Genomic DNA, 18,225 nt, shown 5'->3' with positions numbered 1-18,225 from the left:
TTTTGTAAAAAAATCATTGACATTATTTCATATATTAAAAGAAATGAGTTGATCGCGTTCCTAAAATAACTAAGCCATTAGTTATTAAGAAAGAGAACTAATCTACTAATTGATTTAATACTATATTAACCAACTAAAACAAAACTGAAATTTAAACTAATAAAATTTAAATGAGTAGAAGACATCCTTATAATTTCAAACTTCATTTACTTGCCATGTTGAAGCTCTTCACAACATGAGTTTAAAAGATATGTACCTGATATTGGAAGCAAAAGAAAATGAAGATGAAAATCAGCAACAGTAATAACAGTGCAACAGCAACAACTGCCCAGCAACAGTAACAAACCGGTAACAGACCGGTGGAGTAGTAATCCCAAAAACAAAAGCTTTAAGCTTTAAATGAAACAACAACCATTAATACTAATTTCAAACAAAGAAAGAAAGCAGTAGATTTTTTAGCTTTTATTTTTATTTTGAAAGCTTAAATATTTTTTCGGAATTTTTCTCTCTTCTATTCTCTGTCCGTTTTTTCTCTCTATCTGTGTGTGTATTTTTTCTCGTCTGTAGGTGTTCTCTCTCTGTATTTCTCCTCTCTCCGTCTTGTGTTCAAGACTTCACATATATATAATCTCATTCCATAAATCTTTTAATCAATTAAATCAATACTTTTTCTCTACCCAACCCATTATCTTTCCACTCATCCCCATTACATTAAATAAACATATCACACCACCCCATTATATTTTGTCCCCCATGCTTTATTTAAAATAATGCAAGATTCCCCTTTAAATTAAATCTTGTCCCCCCTTTATATTAAATAATCATATCACAACCCACCCCATTTCATTTTGTCCCCCATGCTTCAAATAAACAATTTCAAAATGTACAATTCCTAAACTACCCCCTCCGACCTTACTGAAATTACCAAAGTACCCCTGAACGTACTACAAATTTACCAAACTACCCATCAGCTATAACACATCAATTAATCAAACTTAACCAAAATATAGACAATATGATCAATTTCTAACAATGTTCAAACAACAATATGAACATGGATGAACATCATAACAACAATATCACATGAACACGATTTTAACAATATTTCAACAACAAATCACATGAACACGAATTGAACAACAAAGAACAACTAAAATTTGATTGAACAATATTTTAGCAACAAACAATCCTATTTTCGGATTCAACAACAACAACAAACAAAGTATGAAGATTTCTAAATTCAATCATATTGAACTTAAAATCAACTCTAACAACATTACAACAAACAATTCTTATATTAAACTTTAAACAAGATTATGAGAACAATTCAAGCAATAATCATAAATGGTAAACAAGAAATCAAACTATACAAAATTCGGATTCAAGATCATCCAAACAAAGTATGAACATGAATGAATCTATTTTAAGACAACAAACAAGACGGATTAAACGATTAAAACAATATATTCCTTTAATACAACTAAATTCTTTAAACAAATAACAAGATCGACGAAGAAACAATTATGAACTTAAACTTGAACTTAACAATATTAACAATTTCTAACAATACATAAACACATTAAACAAATTGAAGAAATAGTTGATTAAATTTCACTTTGAATCTAACAAACATCAAACTAACAAATACTTACTTAAACAATAATACAAACATGAAATAAACATGAAAACAACTAATTAAACTTCTATTTTGAAATCTGAAAATTAATTTAACGAAACATATGAACAAACTAAAATTATTTCAACTACGGACAAACAAAACAAACATTGAATCATTTATCGATTTTGAATCCGAAAAACAACGAACAACAAAAAAATATGGACGAAATTTGAAAACATAAACCAACTAACCGATTCGAAACAACGACGAATAAACGAAGAAGATGGAGAGGAAGGAGCAGCAGTCCGCAGCTGGCCATGGCAGCATCAAAGCTTGCTCGTCCATGGTGGAAACGTGAGCAGCAGCAGTTGGGGTGCGTTTGGGAGGGTTTTCGCGAAGAATATGAAGTGACGATGCAGCCACAGCTGCGTGAACAGTAGAAGCCATGGCTAGACGCGAGAAGGAAGGCAGCAGCGACGGAATAGCAGCAACACAGTAACAAAAACGTGAACAGCAGTGCTGGTCATGGCGAAGAGGCAGCAGCGCACGTCGAGCAGCAGGTGAAGGAGCAGAAATGGCTGCGTCAATGGCGGACACGGGCAGCAGCTGCGACGGAGAAGCAACAGCGTGGTCTGCTTGGTTGACGACAAAACAGTGGCGGCGGAGTGGCTTCGAACCAACTGCTCGACGTGCAGCAGCAGCAGAAGAAGCAGACGATGCAACAGAAGCGACAATGGAGGAATCGAACATGGATGGTCGTTCATGTTGGTGAAGCCGCGGATTGTGTGTGTGCTACGTCGCCGTGGTTGTGTGTGAGTGTGTGTTGTCGACGTGGTTGTGTGTGTGGTGTGGGGATGAAGGGAATGAGAGAGGGGCAGCCATGGTTTTTGTAGCTTTGGGGAAGAAGAAGATGATGGGAGGGGTGGCGGATTGGTTTAGTGTTTTTAGGGTTTTCTTCTTTTAATTTTTTTTTGTTTTGTTTTTGTTTTGTAAAAAATGAAAGACAAAAGGGGGTTTGGGTCTTTTGGGTTATGGACTGGGTCGACCCAGTTCGAAATGGACTGGGTCGTAGGGAAGATTGGGCCATTTTTTGGGCTTGTGGCTTAAATTTGAAGAAGAGGCCCAATTCCGACTTTCTTTATATTTTCGCTCTCTTTTCTTCTTTTATTTCTCTAAAACTAAATTATAAAAATACTCAAACTATTATTAAGAACTAAATTAAGTTATAAAAGCGCAAATTAACTCCCAATAACAATTACCGCACAATTAAGTATTAATTAAGCATAAAATTGTATATTTGGACATTAAATGCTAAAAATGCAAACGATGCCTATTTTTTGTAATTTTTATTTTTTGTAAAACAAACTTAGTTACTAACAATTGTATAATTAAATCCTACATGTGAAATGCGATATATTTTTGTATTTTTAATAATTTAACAAATAAACATGCACAGACAAACATACAAATAGTTACACAAAATATCACAAAAATTGCACACCAAGAAAAATTATTTTATTTTTGAATTTTTTGGGAGTAATTCTCATATAGGGCAAAAATCACGTGCTTACAAGGGCCATGATGGCCGAAATATTGATAAAATAGACAAGCTGGTCGAAAAAGTTGACAAACATGAGGGCCATGATGCGGGCCAAGGTGATTTTGAAAAAAAGAAGCATTTTGCAGTTGTTTCAACGTTGAATGAGGGAGCTGGAAATATTCACCCGGCTACAGGATGTAACGCATATTTTCAAAAGGGTCCACTCAAAGGAATTAATAATACAATTCCTACAGTTTCAACTGATGGAGTGCAAAATGCTTCTGCTATTGCTACTACACATGGAGTACAACAAAAAAAGCTACTGCTATTGCAAAAAGCTTCTGCTATTGCAAATGATCGTGCAACAGATGGAAATGATGTGCAAATCCATTCAAATTTCCAGCACAATTCTAGAACTGGAGAAATCTCAGCAGATCGTGCTGATCGTGCTATTGATGGAGAAATCTCAGCTGATCATGAACAAGTTGTTGATCGTGCTGGAGAAATCTTAGCAGCAACTATTGCTGATCGTGCAAATGATGGACAGAATCTGGAATTTTTAGTTTCTCCTGATCGAGCCTCTACTGATGCACATGTTCATGTGCAATTTGGTCGACCAACAAGATCAAGAGCAACTGGAGATCGAGCAGTGCAAGTTGATCGAGCAACAGGAGATCGAACATCTTGTGATGCACATGTTCATGTGCAAAAAGATCGAGCAACACGAGCAACAGACGATCGAGCATCTTCTGATAAACATGCTATTAGGGAGAAGGAATCACATCCAAAGGGACAATTGATGTTGGCTGAGATAGAACATAAAAAGTCCAGTAATTCCATCAAGCCTAACTTAATTGTTACTACTGTTGGTACTCAAATTCTGGAAAATTTGAACCCTTTAAACGCAATTCTTAATGCAAATAAAGGGTTCTCTTTACAAGGGGTTAATGCCAAGAAGTTTGTTGGAGTTGGATTGAATACTTCAAATCATGAGGTACCTTCAAATGGGAGTTTTGATTCACATAATCAAGACACTTTGTCCATGATGTCATCTGTAACAAAAAATCCAAATGAAGGGTTTGACCATGCAAATGATGCACATGAAGACGAGATGAGTGATGAATCGAGTGATGATCATGTCCAGAATTTAAATGAGCTTCGGGAGGCAGTTAACTCTAACTGCAAGTCATGGGCAGACATAGCAGAACAGCATGAGGAAGTTGAAGAAATCAGTCAAGAAATTGGATTCCCTTCTCGACAAAGTGGTAATGCAAAGGAAGGGGCAGTAGCTGTGATTGAGCAGTTTGCGAGTCCAACTCCTGCTGGAAATCATGATCGACAGGAAGCAATTTTATTTCCAGAACGTGAGCAGTGTATCACAGACCACGAACGTTCATTATTGAATGCTTTGGGCAGTCCAAACCATCATAAAATAGGATTTTTATTAGGTTCAAAAACGACTGCATGGAAGCAGAAATCAGTGGCAAAAAGGCAAGAACCAGGTAGTGCAAGACAGAAGCAGGTAGCAACATGTTCAAGACAAGAACAAGAAGATCTTTCACTGTATAAGATATGGGTTCCCCCAATAGACTACGATGATGTAGTTTATTTTGGTGAGATAGAGGAATCAGAGGTGAAGGATTCTAAAATGTCGGAAGACAAAGACGACAAAGTCAGTGATATTATAAGTGTTAGGCGACCTCCAATGAGAAATGCCAAACAAAAGAAGGCTGCCTCAACAACATCAACAAGGTCCACCCGCTCTAAAAAGATATCATGAATTTTGAATACTTCTTGAACAATTGGGACGATGTTGAAAAAGACTTACAAATTGAAGAACTTTCAAGTTTCGACAAGAAGGGACAACATTTTAATTCTTTCATCATCTTATTCTATCACTGTATCAGTATCCTCATCTGTAATCTCATCACAGAGTATGTTATAAACTCTGTGATGATCATAGAATACTTGGTCCTCTCAAGTTCTTACTTTTTGCATTCTGGTTAATTGGCGAGGCTTTTTATTTGCCTCAATAGGATTAGTAAGGTAAGGTTAGCCCGGTTTGTGTTGCCTTGGTCCTATGCCTTTGGAAAATATCCACACGGTTATGAGATTATATGCCCTCGTGAGACGTTGCCGACAGCTACACCATGAATCCTCTACATGAGGCTGTCATCATAAGGCAGTGTGAGGCGCAGAGGAGTGATTATATAGCCAAGGCATATGGGTAACAATACCGGTGCTATTGTCCCCCTTATTTGTACTTTTCCTATTTGTTGTATTTTTCTGTTCTTTTATTAATAAAAAACTTAGCCCTAGGAACTTGCCTAGAGAGGTCCGCTGCTGACGTGGCTACCGATTGTGAGCACCTAATTTTTGATAATATTTAATTTTTTATCACTTCTTCTATGTAAATATTTTAGGGGTTTTAACCTACAATTTTTAGCTTTATTACACTTTTTATTATAGGGTAAAAATACAAAATTTAAAAGGTGAATTATTACTATTAATATTTTTTTTATTTTTTTTAAAATAATAAAAATAATAAAACAATTCTGAAAAATATTAATTTATTTTTTAATTTTCAGGAGTAATTTAATAAATAAGAAAAAGGGAAGTATTGAATAAAAAAATAAAAGTAAAAGTCGGTGGAATTCTCTTTTAAAAAGTAAAAGAAAGTAGAAAAATAAAAAAAATAAAAGTAAAGTTTTGTGGAAATTTTAAAAAAATAAAAAGTAAAATAAAGTTGGAATTAAAAAAATATAAAGGTATCTGAAAATTAAAAAAAAATTAAAGTAAAAGAAAGTAGCATTTTTAAAAGAAAAGCAAAAGAAAGTGGATTGTTTTTTTAAGAAAAGTTAAATAAGTGGAATTCACTTTTAAACAGTAAAAAAAGTAGAATTTTAAATAAGATAAAAGTAATTAAAGTTGGAATTTAAAAAATTAAAGTAAATAAAGGTGGGATTTCTTTTTATAAAAAAATAAAGCAATTTGTAAGTGGATTTCTTTTAATTAAAAAATAATAAAATATTTTTAAAATAAAATCTGAAAAATGTCGAAAACTTTGCTATAAATAGAAGAGAAAATTTGAGAAGAAAAAAAAAGAAAAGAAGAGAGGGGGAGGAGTGAAATTTAGATTGAAAATTTTCATTAAATTTTTCTTTCAACATTTCGGGCCTTGAATCTTGGGTTTGAAGAAGAGTTGATAGAGATTTTGTTGTTGCTGCTGTATTGACTCTACAATTTTCAGATTTTATTCATTTGAATTCACTCTCTTATAGGTATGTAATTCAAGCTCTTGAGTTAAAAAATGTTGGAGCATCTTTATTGAAGCAGAAGCAAATTGATTTGGTTCTTTTGATAAAGTTTCTTTCATATAGAATCTGTTCGCATGAATGATGTTTCTTTGATTGAGTGAATTGAGATTTACAAATGTTAATGTTATTTTAGTATGTTCATGACTCTGTCTCGTTTTTTTTTTCTTTGTTTTTTTCTTACTTTTTTCTATTTTTCTTGGCTCATGACTTGTAACCAGCAGGTATTGTTTTGTTTACATTTAGATTTCAAGCTCATGTAGCACCATATTCATATTTTGAAATTTAAAGAAGTATGTGAAGTTGAACAATTTGTCAACATTAAGATGTAAAAAAAATAGATTGCGTTAGTGGAAGGATCTTATCTTCAATTTATGTTATTGGCTGCATATTTTCTTAAATTAACCATGTGAAAATTCAACTTCCTCTGCTTCAAAATGGTACTGTAGAAGTTATAGTGGTGATACTACAGCTTTCTCTTTATCATAGTGTTAAATTAATTAATTACTTTAAGTGTTCTTTGTTATAATCAAGTTTAAAATGCATTTTTGTATGTCCGTGTTTGTTTTGTTCCTTCTGGTTCATCCAAATAGTTCTCAGCATGGTTTTTTTTTTTTGTGCTCATATGGTCATTTAAGATTCATTATTGTGTTATAAAATTTTGTTAGTTTCTTTCTAGAATTTGAAAGCGAAAGTCGGTCTTTTGAAGATAATATGAAGATGAACCCAAAGTTGGCACCTGTCTTTTGTTATTTTCACATAAATGTCAACTCCACCTTTCTGAATTGTAGTATGCTATAACAAAAGGCTCTAGTGATATACATGTAGCTAACCCATTTCTTTAGGCCTTTTGTACTTATCAATTTATACCACTCCATCCACAATAAAACCTCAAAACTCATGGCCCTCATTTAATTAATTTTAAATCCTTAGAATTCGAGGCATGCCATTTAGCGAATTTTTTATGGCCCTCTCAAAGTTGAAAAATGTGTAGTTGCTTTAGCCGCATAATTTAAAATTACCTTCCTAAAATCGGGTGTGCATTTCATGTGACCCAAATTCAAATCCCAACAACGTTAAATAAAATGTGTCGTGGACCTCGGGTGCATTTAGGTGACGTGGTTCAAGACATATTTTAAATGACGTTGCAATCTTCCTAAAAAATGAATAAGAGCGATTAATAAGTTAAAATTGAATCATAGGCTAAAACATGTATTAAAATCAGATAATAGGCCAATTATAACAGTTGAACGACCGTGCTAGAACCACGGAACCCGGGAATGCCTAACACCTTCTCCCGGGTTAACAGAATTCCTTACCCGGATTTCTGTGTTCGCGAACTGTAAAACAGAGTCAATCTTTTCCTCGATTCAGGATTTGAACCGGTGACTTGGGACACCATAAATTATCCCAAGTGGCGACTCTGAATTTTTAATAATAAATAAATCTCATTTCGATTGTCACTTTAAGTTGAAAAAAACTCCCTTATACTCTTTCCGGGGTGTAGGAAAAAAGGAGGTGTGACATAACTGACAAACCAACCAAATACACATACAAGGCCTACAAGCCCAGCATACTGCACTAGCTGATAGAATATATCTACAAGCTTCTACTTATGGATATACTATGATCGGAACAGGGCCCCGACCTACTCATAACGTATATACATATATACACAAGATGTACATAAAGCTCTAAGACCCGGCAACTCCGAAGAGCATGGAGCTTACTAATCAAGCTGAACTCGGTCAACACCTAATGAGGAGATCCACCCGCATGTTTATCTGAACCTGCACGCATGAAATGCAGCGCCCCCAAAAAAAGGGACGTCAGTACAAAATAATGTACCGAGTATGTAAGGCAATATACAAAAAGCTAAAACTGAACTGATAATATAATAACTGAAAGTAACTGGGAGTCAAAGATAATCTGAAGATATGCTCCCCAGTTGATACTGACTCAACTCTCTCAATATAGCAAGTGAAATAGTTGTCCGGCCCTATAAGGCTCTCTCTATCTAAAGATATGCTTACCTGCTGATACTGACTCGGCTCTCTCAATATAGTAAGTAAAATAGTTGTTCGGCCCTATAAGGCTCGGTATATATATATAACTGCTCTGTCATAGTAGGCTCGCTCATAGGCGCTCAGCCATACTAGGCTCTATATCTCGACCAACTAGGCTCGCTCATAAGCGCTCGGTCATACTAGGCTCTGTATCTCAACCAACTAGTCTCTCTCATAGGCGCTCAGCCACAGTAAGCTCGGTATATAACTTACCATCAGATCAGAGGTTACCCAATAGGATTATAGCTCGATGGTAATGAAAATATTGTAATACTATATATATGGACTCTCTGATCTCTTGGCTGGAAGAAGAAAATACTCAAATGAATATGAAGTCCCGATAAAGAGAATATTGTAACTTACAAAACTAGAAAAATATACGTAACTTGCGAGACTAGCAAAATATACGTAAATTCCAGGATATGAATTTTTCTTTATGCCTCGTTATCAAACTCGTGTAATTACGAGATCATGCTAAAATAAAGGAAGAGCTTAGCCTTAACATACCTGAGCCAATTTTCTTGGTAATCCTTCTAACACATGCCAATCGCGATGAAACACGTAACGGCAAATCGGAGTAGAGGGAAAATCCATATGATATTCTTGAGAAAGATTGCATTGTACTCCCTTATAATTACAAAATCTCACGTTACTTTGAATTGTTGAAGACCTTACATGATTAGGTGATATATGCAGATGCATATTTTGAACACTCACGTTACTTACTATTTTTCTTACAAAGATTTTCTTAAAAAATCATACTTAGCCATCCTACAAAATCTTAAGGTTTTTGGATGTCTTATAGGTGGATGTGGCAGCCACTATATCCCATAATTTGCCACCTTATCTAATGACTTAATAAGTCATGAATGATAAGGTGGTTTGCTTCCATACGGGGAGGGGCCTTATCCTTATCACAATTTCCAAGCCACTTAGTTTCTTAATTAATTATTAATCCTCGTTAACCAATAATTATCCAATTATCCACATTATTAGGAATTATCTCAAATTACGTAAAATACTACTTATTTTTAACACACCTTATAAACCTTACTATCATGGTCATGTGGTACTTTGTATGGCACTAGTCCATAAATACCGAGTATTTTAGCTCGGTCCATATTTTATCCCAACATGCCAACTTTGACGAAACCCATTTTCTTTGATTTGCTTACCCTAACACCTTCACGAATTAACTCATTACTAGTTTGAAATAGCATAATACTTATGATCTCAAAATAATCTCATTCCCGAACTTACGTCGATTAACTTACGACGAAACTTTAACGTATGAAAATGCGGAATGTAATAAACCCGCCTAAACTATACAATATCTGTCAGTTTCCTATCTATACTATCGCCTGTCCCTGAAAACCCCCTGAACTATATCCCCCTTCATGTTAAAACTCCCCGTCTCATTCTTACTAGTGCGCATGATACACACTCCAAATAATTTTTAAAACCTTCCATGCGGCCATCCACGTCGATATTTAGTTACGTTAATCTTAAAATCATTCTTAATTAATATATCTTAATCTAATTACATGGAAAAATAAAAAAAGGATTTTATTCTATCATTTAACTCTCAAAGTATTGGTATCTTTGCTCTCTTCGAAACAATTCTCTCATCGGAGATGGGAGATACCTTCTCTAAGTAGCAATTCTCTTCATTAATCAGGGTTTCTACCATCGATTTCTCTGTCTATTATTGCTACTATTCGAAATCAGGATAAAATTTAGGGTTTTGTGATTGTTTATTGAGATTTGCAATTTATATCAGTAAACAAAGATAGAGAAGAAGAAGAAGAAGAAGAAGAAGGAGGAGGAGGAGGAGGAGGAGGAGGAGGAGGAGGAGGAGGAGGAAGAAGAAGAAGACAAGTAAGTATTCAAATATTTGTTGGGTAAGAAACAAAGAAGACAAGTAAGAAATAGAGAAGACGAATAAGAAACATTTATTGGGCACCATTGTGTTTTATTAAAAAAGTTTTATGCCTTTTCCTTTTTGTTGGGGATTTTGTGTTCCTTTTTTTAAATAAATTTTGGTAAGATTGAAAGGATGGATAAAATGAGAAAGATAAGAAATAAATTCAATAATAATAAGAGAAAGAAAATTTCAAATGGATTAAAATGAAGAATTGGAGAAGAAAAGGTGTAGTATAAAGAAAAAGAGGATAAAATATAAGTTTTAGAAAAGGGGGCAAATTAACCTTTAGTTGTTGTCAGGTGGTCCCATTTTAATGGTTATTAGGGGTGGCAAAATGGTTAAAAGAAAATAATTAACCACCCACATTATCCACTATAAAATGGTTTAGATAATGAACTTTTTAAAAACGGGTCAAATATGGATAATAACCATATTATCCATTTAGAAAATGGATAACCAATGGGTCTAACTTTTACATTTGTAAAGCTTCAAATTGGGAGTTCCTCAAGTTAGGGAGACAAAGAATTCTCCGAAAAGCGATCATATGCAAGAAGTCATGGATAATATGGTTATCCATATTATCCGCCGGTTAACTCATATTTTATCCATATTAAATATGGATCGGGGCGGATAATTTATCCATTTTTTCATTACCCATTTTTGACCCGAATCATATCCGACCCAACCCGCCCTTTTGCCACTCCTAATGGTTATTGTCACCCTTCACGCACTCTTAGGCGATTTATTTCACACAATATGTCACATAAGAGATGGAGGGCGTTATTATGAATGGGGATATAGTTCAGGGGGTTTTCGGGGACATGCGATAGTTTAGGTAGGAAACTGACAAAGATTGTATAGCTTAAGCGGGTTTGAGGGTATTAACACTTTGTTTTACTTTATTTGATTCCTAAAATAAACTCATTATCTAATTTGAGCTTTACTCTATTTAAGTTGTTATCATGCCTTACTTTATTAAAATAAATCCTTCGAATATTTTATGGGCAATTTACACGGATACGATGTGCGTGATGGCACGTGGACTTTGTCGTGCGGGTAAGACTTATGTTGTGGCACGAGATATTTATCGTGCGAAGGTGATAGATAATGTGGGCACAAGGTGCCATGTGTGTAAGATTCGTGATTGTGGCCTATGGTTTGTAATTATGAGGTGTAGTTTCTCGGGGTGATTCTTGTTGTAAATCATGTGTTGGAACGACCTGATTACTTGAATTGTCACTTGATTTTTTAATTGACTTTATTCATACTTTAATTGTGTTCTGATTATTTTGCTGCTTTATTATCTGTTACTTCTTGTTTCTATTTTTTTTTTTCTATTATTCCATTGTTAGTTTTATATTAATATTTTTTCCGTTGTTAGCTATATATTTATGTTCTTTCCACTTTTAGCTTTATATTTATATACTTGCACATGTTTATGTCTAGTGAGTGTTTTGACTTGAACCTCGTCACTACTCCACCGAGGTTAGTCTTGATACTTACTGGGTACCGCTGTGATGTACCCATATTATGCTTCTGCATATTTTTGTGCAGATCTATGTACTTCAGATGGTATTAGTTTAGAGGGTTGTGCATGTGCGGTTGGAGACTTCAAGGTATACCTGTCGTTCCGTTGGCAGGCCTCGCAGTCACCATGTTGTTTTATTTATGCTACTGTTTAATTGTAATCCAAATAGTATTGTATTTTGGAATGTCCTGTGTACTCTTCGTAGAGCTTATGACTGTGTATTACTGGGTTTTGAGATTTTTGAAAGTTGTATTATGTTATTGCTTGTGTTTTGGTCCATCATTCGTAGTTTTATTTAATATGAAATTGTTATATCTTGTCTGATATTGTTGTATGATAGGCTTGTCTAGTTGTAGAGACTAAGTAGCATAACGATCCTAAATGTAAGATTTTGGTATCGTGACATATACATTATATATAAAGGTAGTATTTTTTCTACAAAATGTTGCTACTACTTAGAAGGGGTCACTCAATGTTACTTACTAAGTATACATTGATTATTATATTCATGTTGCACTTGTTGCACATCTTAACTGCCCTAGGAGACTGCGTAGGAGCAGATTTGAAGATTCAAGGTAAAGTTGTTTTGGTCGACCCATAGTGCCTTGAAGTCACCTCTATCATTTATCTATTAGTGTTTCTTTCATTCGGACAATACATATGTTATGTTTCATATACTTGGATTATGATACGATTGTAGTAGCTCAATTTTGTAACACCAGTTCTGGGGTAGTATTGATGTATCATCGTACTTTTTTGACTTATTTATGTTATCCTACTAAACTTTATTATGTTTTTAATCTTGTTCGTGGTTAATGTGTTGTTGGTTTATCTAGAGGTGGAGTTAAGTGTTATCACGACTCTAGTGGAATTTGGGTCAAATGAAAAGGAAGAAGAATAGTGTAACAATTCCACCAAGATAAACTAATTGTTAATATAATTCATCTTTTTATTATTGTGTCACAATGAATTTACTAATATGACACAATAAATTTTAAATGACAATTATAACAAATATTTTATTTAAAGTAGCAATTAGTATTTTAAAAGGCATTTCCGAGACGAGCCCTGGAGGGAGGCGCACCAAAAATATCCCGAGGCGATGGTGTGGGGCGAAAGTCTTAAGATGCGTATGGCCAGCAATTCGGGGCGTATGCCCAGCAATTCGAGGAGTACGCCCGGGCGTTTGTGGCGTATTGTTTTAGTGAGGAATAAGCCCGGGCGTTTGAGGCACATTATTTTAGTGAGGCGTAAGCCCCGGAAACCTTTTTAAATTAAAACAAAATTAGTTGAATAAGTCTTTCATATAATACCCAAATTCTCAAAAATCAGCTTGGTAATTACTCAAAAAATTTAAAAAGGAACTGAAATGTAGTAAATTTAAAAGTCAAGACCTTTTTTATTGATTGAAACCCTAATTTATGGTCTTCCCAATTATTTATCTTGTTCGTTAGTCTATTAATATCTCCCAAAAGTAACGAATATTCAAAAAAAATTACAAATACAAAGAGAACTTCATTCTCCTTCATAGCAGCAAGTTATTCAAAGTTCAAATTACAGGCTAGTCATCTTTTTAGTTCCTCAATGTAGAAAATTTTATTCTTTTCAATTCATGTTACTTGTGCTTCTAAGTAGTGTATACACACACACACACACACACACACACACACACACACACACACACACACACACACACACACACACACACACACACATATATATATATATATATATATATATATATATATATATATATATATATATATATATATATTAGTTTTTTTCATTTTTTATGTAATTTTACCTATTTATAAATATTGCTGCTACTATATTATTTATAAAATATTAAAAATTAAATGCTTATGGGACTTACGCCCCTGCCTCGGGCTTACGCCTCGCCTTACGCCCACGCCTTTTAAAACGCTCGTAGAAATACAATAGGATAAAACAATTACAACTAACAGTTTGTTTGGATGGTTGTTACGCATCATTTAATAATGTATCGTATCGTACTGTATTGTATTGCACTGCATCGTTTGATAAATACAATATTTTGATAGATTGTATCGTTTGCTATTGTTTTATGATAACATGCACCAGTAATATGAAGAATAAACTTGTAATATTATAAAGAAAAATTATGATACAACGTAAAATTACTATATAAAAGGGCAGGGTAAATGATAAATAAAATAATTTAATAATAATAAAGGGTGAGATAGAGAGAAAAAGACAAGGTAACGACGCAACCACACCAAATCGATCGTTACATAAAGTAGCATATTTTGTCGTTATGTAACGACGAATTTAACAATGCAATATAATAAAATTTAAGTAACAATGAAAATAAATATTGTATTTAAATAACAATACCATACGATACAATGGTAACAAAATTAAAGTCCAATTATTTTGATTCATTTGGGAGTGACGGAGCCTAAGGACCTTAAGACTTTGGTGGTTTCCAGTGATGGGTTCGTTTTGCATAGACTTGATACTCATATTGACATTGCTATCGACGAGCTTTCCGTACAATTCATCGGCTGCAGATACAGAAACTCATTTGGGATCTGAAACGGAGTCACTAACTCGGGAGCTTCTGGAGTCGGCGAGGGAACCCGAGTTTTTGGATTGGTTGAGAAGGGTGAGAAGGAGAATCCATGAGTACCCAGAATTGTCATTTCAAGAGCACCAAACCAGTCAACTCATCCGAAATGAGCTGGACTCACTTGGCGTCAAGTACTCCTGGCCAGTGGCTAAAACTGGTTTGGTGGGAAGCATAGGGTCAGGTGCTCAACCTTGGTTTGGTCTGAGAGCTGACATGGATGCTCTCCCCCTTCAGGTCTCTTTCTTGCTTCTTCTATTTACTATCATAAAACTGGTTAGTCATAGTTATGTTTTGTGAAAGAAACCCAATAATATTGAAAGGATTGATCTTATTTAGTTGTTATTCTTTTGGTTTTGCCATATTATGCATTTATGGCAGCCGAATTTACCATCCAATGATTTGTTATTTTGTTAGATGATTGCATTGATTTGGTTGGTTGGGAAAATGGGGGGGGGGGGGGTGTAATTGCTACAAAAACTTTCTGTCAACTGATTTATGGCTGCATTTTGTGAATGAAATTGTAATTGCTACAAAAACTTTCTGTCAACTGATTTATGGCTGCATTTTGTGAATGAAACACATATCGGGTTAAGTTTTTTAGTATGATCATTATTTTTATTTTACTTTTGCCCTTTGTGTGCATCTGTGTTTTTTTTTTTCTTTTCTTCCCATCAGTTACTTATATACTGTACTGAGTTTCTCGGAAACACAAGCTTAATTATTTGATAGTATCTTTCTTGTGTGCAATAGAGTTTTTTTTTTTTAAACTCTAAATAACTTAGGTGAAATATTCTTTGATAAGGATGATTTAGGTGAAATATCTCACAGAATTGGTCAACTTAGCCTTTAAAGTCAGCTAATTAGGATAAAGTTACTTGGTTATTTTGTAACTCAAGGAAAGACTTTAAGATTGATGAGTTTTCTTGACACTGCACAGGCTTGAGGGGTAAATCATATGCACCCAGCTGAGCTTTATAGAACAAGTAATGCTATAATGAACCTGTAAGCTATACGTAGTGATTGAAGAAGGGGAAATCACTTTCCTTGTGGTGCTAGGTGAGAGAGATTTTCAATCATTCTGTAGTTAGAATTTGGAATGTGTAGCAATTAGCAAACTCTACTTAAAATTCTAAGGTTAAACAGTAAATTAACATTATTTGTTACATGCTTGAAGAAAAGATTGAGTCCACCCTAGCATCTCCAATATAAGCCACTAAAAGTTAAACCTAGTCTTCCTTATGAAAAAGAAAGAGTGAAACATATTCTTCGTGATGTGGATGCAACCACCAAACTACTGTATCAGTTACATCAAGCATGCATCTGACAGTGTATAACTTCGGCGGCTTGAAATTACCATTCGTTCATCTTTTTGGCTCCTTTACCATATCATCAAATTTTTTGTTGTTCTCACCTCCCTCCTTTGCAAGCCAAATTCCTCAGTGCTGGGCTGCTAAGAAGTTGACGTTGTGGATCTTCTGTCTTTCTTGTCAAAACTGCCATTTGGTTGAACTTTAGGAAATTGATGTGATGCTCGCCTTATCTTCTATTTGAGGATTCCACAACAAACACATTATGTGTCAGTTATATCATACTTATGTGTGAGGATAATGTGACATTTTGGTGTAACATGTTTGATTACAAGCAAATCATTCATTTCTTTCACTAGCTGTTAAGCAGAAGTAGATTCAAATGGAAGGTTGAGAACAATTGCAAATTTGAGAGTTGAAAATATGTTTCTGAATTAACTATATATTGTAGTTTGGTGAGCTGTACTTGAAACAAGGGTATTTCTCAGGTCACACTATTCTGTTCTGCGACCCCCTTGGGAGGCAGCAAAAAGAATGACCAGAATATTGATCTTATTATCATCCTTGCTCAATCTGTGCTTTGTTAAATGTTTGTACTAGAGAAAGAATTTCATCTTTGGTCAATCGTGCTTTCTCAAATGTTACTAGAAGATAGAATTCCTCTACGATGACTAGGCTAACTGATTCAAAGTGTAACTTTGAAGGAGTTGGTAGATTGGGAGTACAAAAGCAAGATTGATGGCAAAATGCATGCCTGTGGCCATGATGCTCATGTCACCATGCTGCTTGGAGCAGCCAGATTGATTCAGAACAGAAGGGACAAGTTGAAGGTAGGATAATAATTATTATTGATGACCTAACCATGTTTTTCTAAATTCTAATAAACTTATTTGGCTAATACTTCACTCGGAACTGAAGGGCACAGTTAAGCTTGTCTTCCAACCTGCAGAAGAAGGTTATGCGGGTGCCTCCTATATGTTAGAAGAAGGCGCATTAGATGGGTTTAAAGCAATATTTGGCTTGCATGTCTGGCCATTTATGCCCGTAGGCACTATTGGTTCGAGACCTGGTCCTATTATGGCTGGATCAAGCAGGTTTACTGCAGTGGTGCAAGGGAAAGGCGGCCATGCAGCAACACCACATAAAACTAGGGATCCAATGTTGGCTGCTTCTATGGCAGTTCTTGCACTCCAACAAATTATTTCTCGAGAAACTGATCCTCTGGAGCCTAGGGTATTTATCGCTATGTTTCCATTTAGTTACAATATAATCTGCTTCTTGTTTAGAATCCTAAATTCCAAGCAGAATGGTCTAAAGATCCCTGTTGATTTGTAATTATATGCAGGTTGTCTCTGTTACATTTGTAGATGGTGGTCAAGCTGGAAATGTAATCCCTGCAAGTGTAAGGTTTGGTGGAACCTTCCGGTTCATGACATTAGAAGGATATTCCTATCTTAAGCAGAGGATCAAAGAGGTATGCATCAGGGTTTTGCGAGGGGACCAAGTCCCTCCCCAACTTCTAAAGAACTTCCCGACCATTTGAGCTTCTATATAAACTGTAGCTTTGCTAACTTCACCTGCAATATCAGTCAATAGAAGGGTCAACAGATAAATCTACAACTTGTGCTTTACCTTTCAGAATAAATTCTTCCACATTACTCACTATAGTTCAGCTTTCTAGTAATATCTTGTTGGGTATATATTAAATGTTATTGTTGATGAGTAACACTAGAAATACTTGCTACTCACAGATCATTGAGACTCAAGCAGGAGTACATCAATGTTCTGCCACCATTGATTTCATGGAGGAAATGAGGCCATATCCTCCAACTATAAATGATCCTACTATCTATGATCATGGTAAAAGAGTTGGAGAAATCTTGCTTGGCGAGAGTAACGTGCAGCATTCCCCAGCTTTAATGGCTGCAGAGGACTTTGGGTTCTATTCCCAGAAGATGGCAACTGCATTTTTCTTCATTGGGACACAAAATAAAACAGCCGTGTCTGCTATTAAAGGTTTGCACTCCCCATACTTCACCATTGATGAAGAAGTTCTTCCAATAGGAGCAGCCCTCCATGCTGCTGTTGCCATATCTTACATGGATACACATTCTGAGTCAGAGTGAAACAATAGATATTGGTTGTTGTTACTGTTTGGCAATCGAACAATCATCTTGCTTGTTAACAAAAATGTTGAGATTTGGCTTCTTTATTGGCAGAAACATCAATATGCTTGATTTTTTTCCCCGCCAGATTATGTTTTGGATAATTCACGGATGTGAGATATAGTTTTAGATAGTATGATTGAACTGCTAGCAAC

At 34.9% G+C, this 18,225-nt stretch overlaps 2 protein-coding genes across 2 annotated transcripts; one reads left to right on the top strand and one right to left on the bottom strand.

The window, feature by feature from the left end:
- On the bottom strand, nt 1-2,595 carry LOC142176736 (uncharacterized). Its single transcript, XM_075244970.1, has 2 exons — nt 1,870-2,595; nt 1-256 (listed from the first exon to the last, which is right to left on the bottom strand). The coding sequence occupies exons 1-2, from the start codon at nt 2,366-2,368 to the stop codon at nt 207-209; spliced, it is 549 nt and encodes a 182-aa protein (XP_075101071.1). The 5' UTR covers nt 2,369-2,595; the 3' UTR covers nt 1-206.
- An 11,788-nt stretch (nt 2,596-14,383) lies between these two features.
- On the top strand, nt 14,384-18,225 carry LOC107809747 (IAA-amino acid hydrolase ILR1-like 3). Its single transcript, XM_016634421.2, has 5 exons — nt 14,384-14,832; nt 16,610-16,735; nt 16,824-17,138; nt 17,251-17,379; nt 17,657-18,225. The coding sequence occupies exons 1-5, from the start codon at nt 14,461-14,463 to the stop codon at nt 18,029-18,031; spliced, it is 1,317 nt and encodes a 438-aa protein (XP_016489907.1). The 5' UTR covers nt 14,384-14,460; the 3' UTR covers nt 18,032-18,225.

The sequence above is a fragment of the Nicotiana tabacum genome, chromosome 22 (assembly GCF_000715075.1).
Source record: "Nicotiana tabacum cultivar K326 chromosome 22, ASM71507v2, whole genome shotgun sequence".
In the NCBI taxonomy this organism is placed as follows: Eukaryota; Viridiplantae; Streptophyta; class Magnoliopsida; order Solanales; family Solanaceae; genus Nicotiana; species Nicotiana tabacum.
The sequence above is the reverse complement of the archived record's forward strand: the minus strand, read 5'-3'. Positions and strand labels throughout refer to the sequence as shown.

Coding starts and splice junctions, on each gene's coding strand:
- LOC142176736 (XM_075244970.1), bottom strand. CDS start 2,368: ATGTTCGATTCCTCCATTGTCGCTTCTGTTGCATCGTCTGCTTCTTCT. Junction 257..1,869: donor TTCGTCGTTGTTTCGAATCG/GTTAGTTGGTTT, acceptor TTCCAATATCAG/GTACATATCTTTTAAACTCA.
- LOC107809747 (XM_016634421.2), top strand. CDS start 14,461: ATGGGTTCGTTTTGCATAGACTTGATACTCATATTGACATTGCTATCG. Junction 14,833..16,609: donor TGGATGCTCTCCCCCTTCAG/GTCTCTTTCTTG, acceptor GTAACTTTGAAG/GAGTTGGTAGATTGGGAGTA. Junction 17,380..17,656: donor TTAAGCAGAGGATCAAAGAG/GTATGCATCAGG, acceptor TGCTACTCACAG/ATCATTGAGACTCAAGCAGG.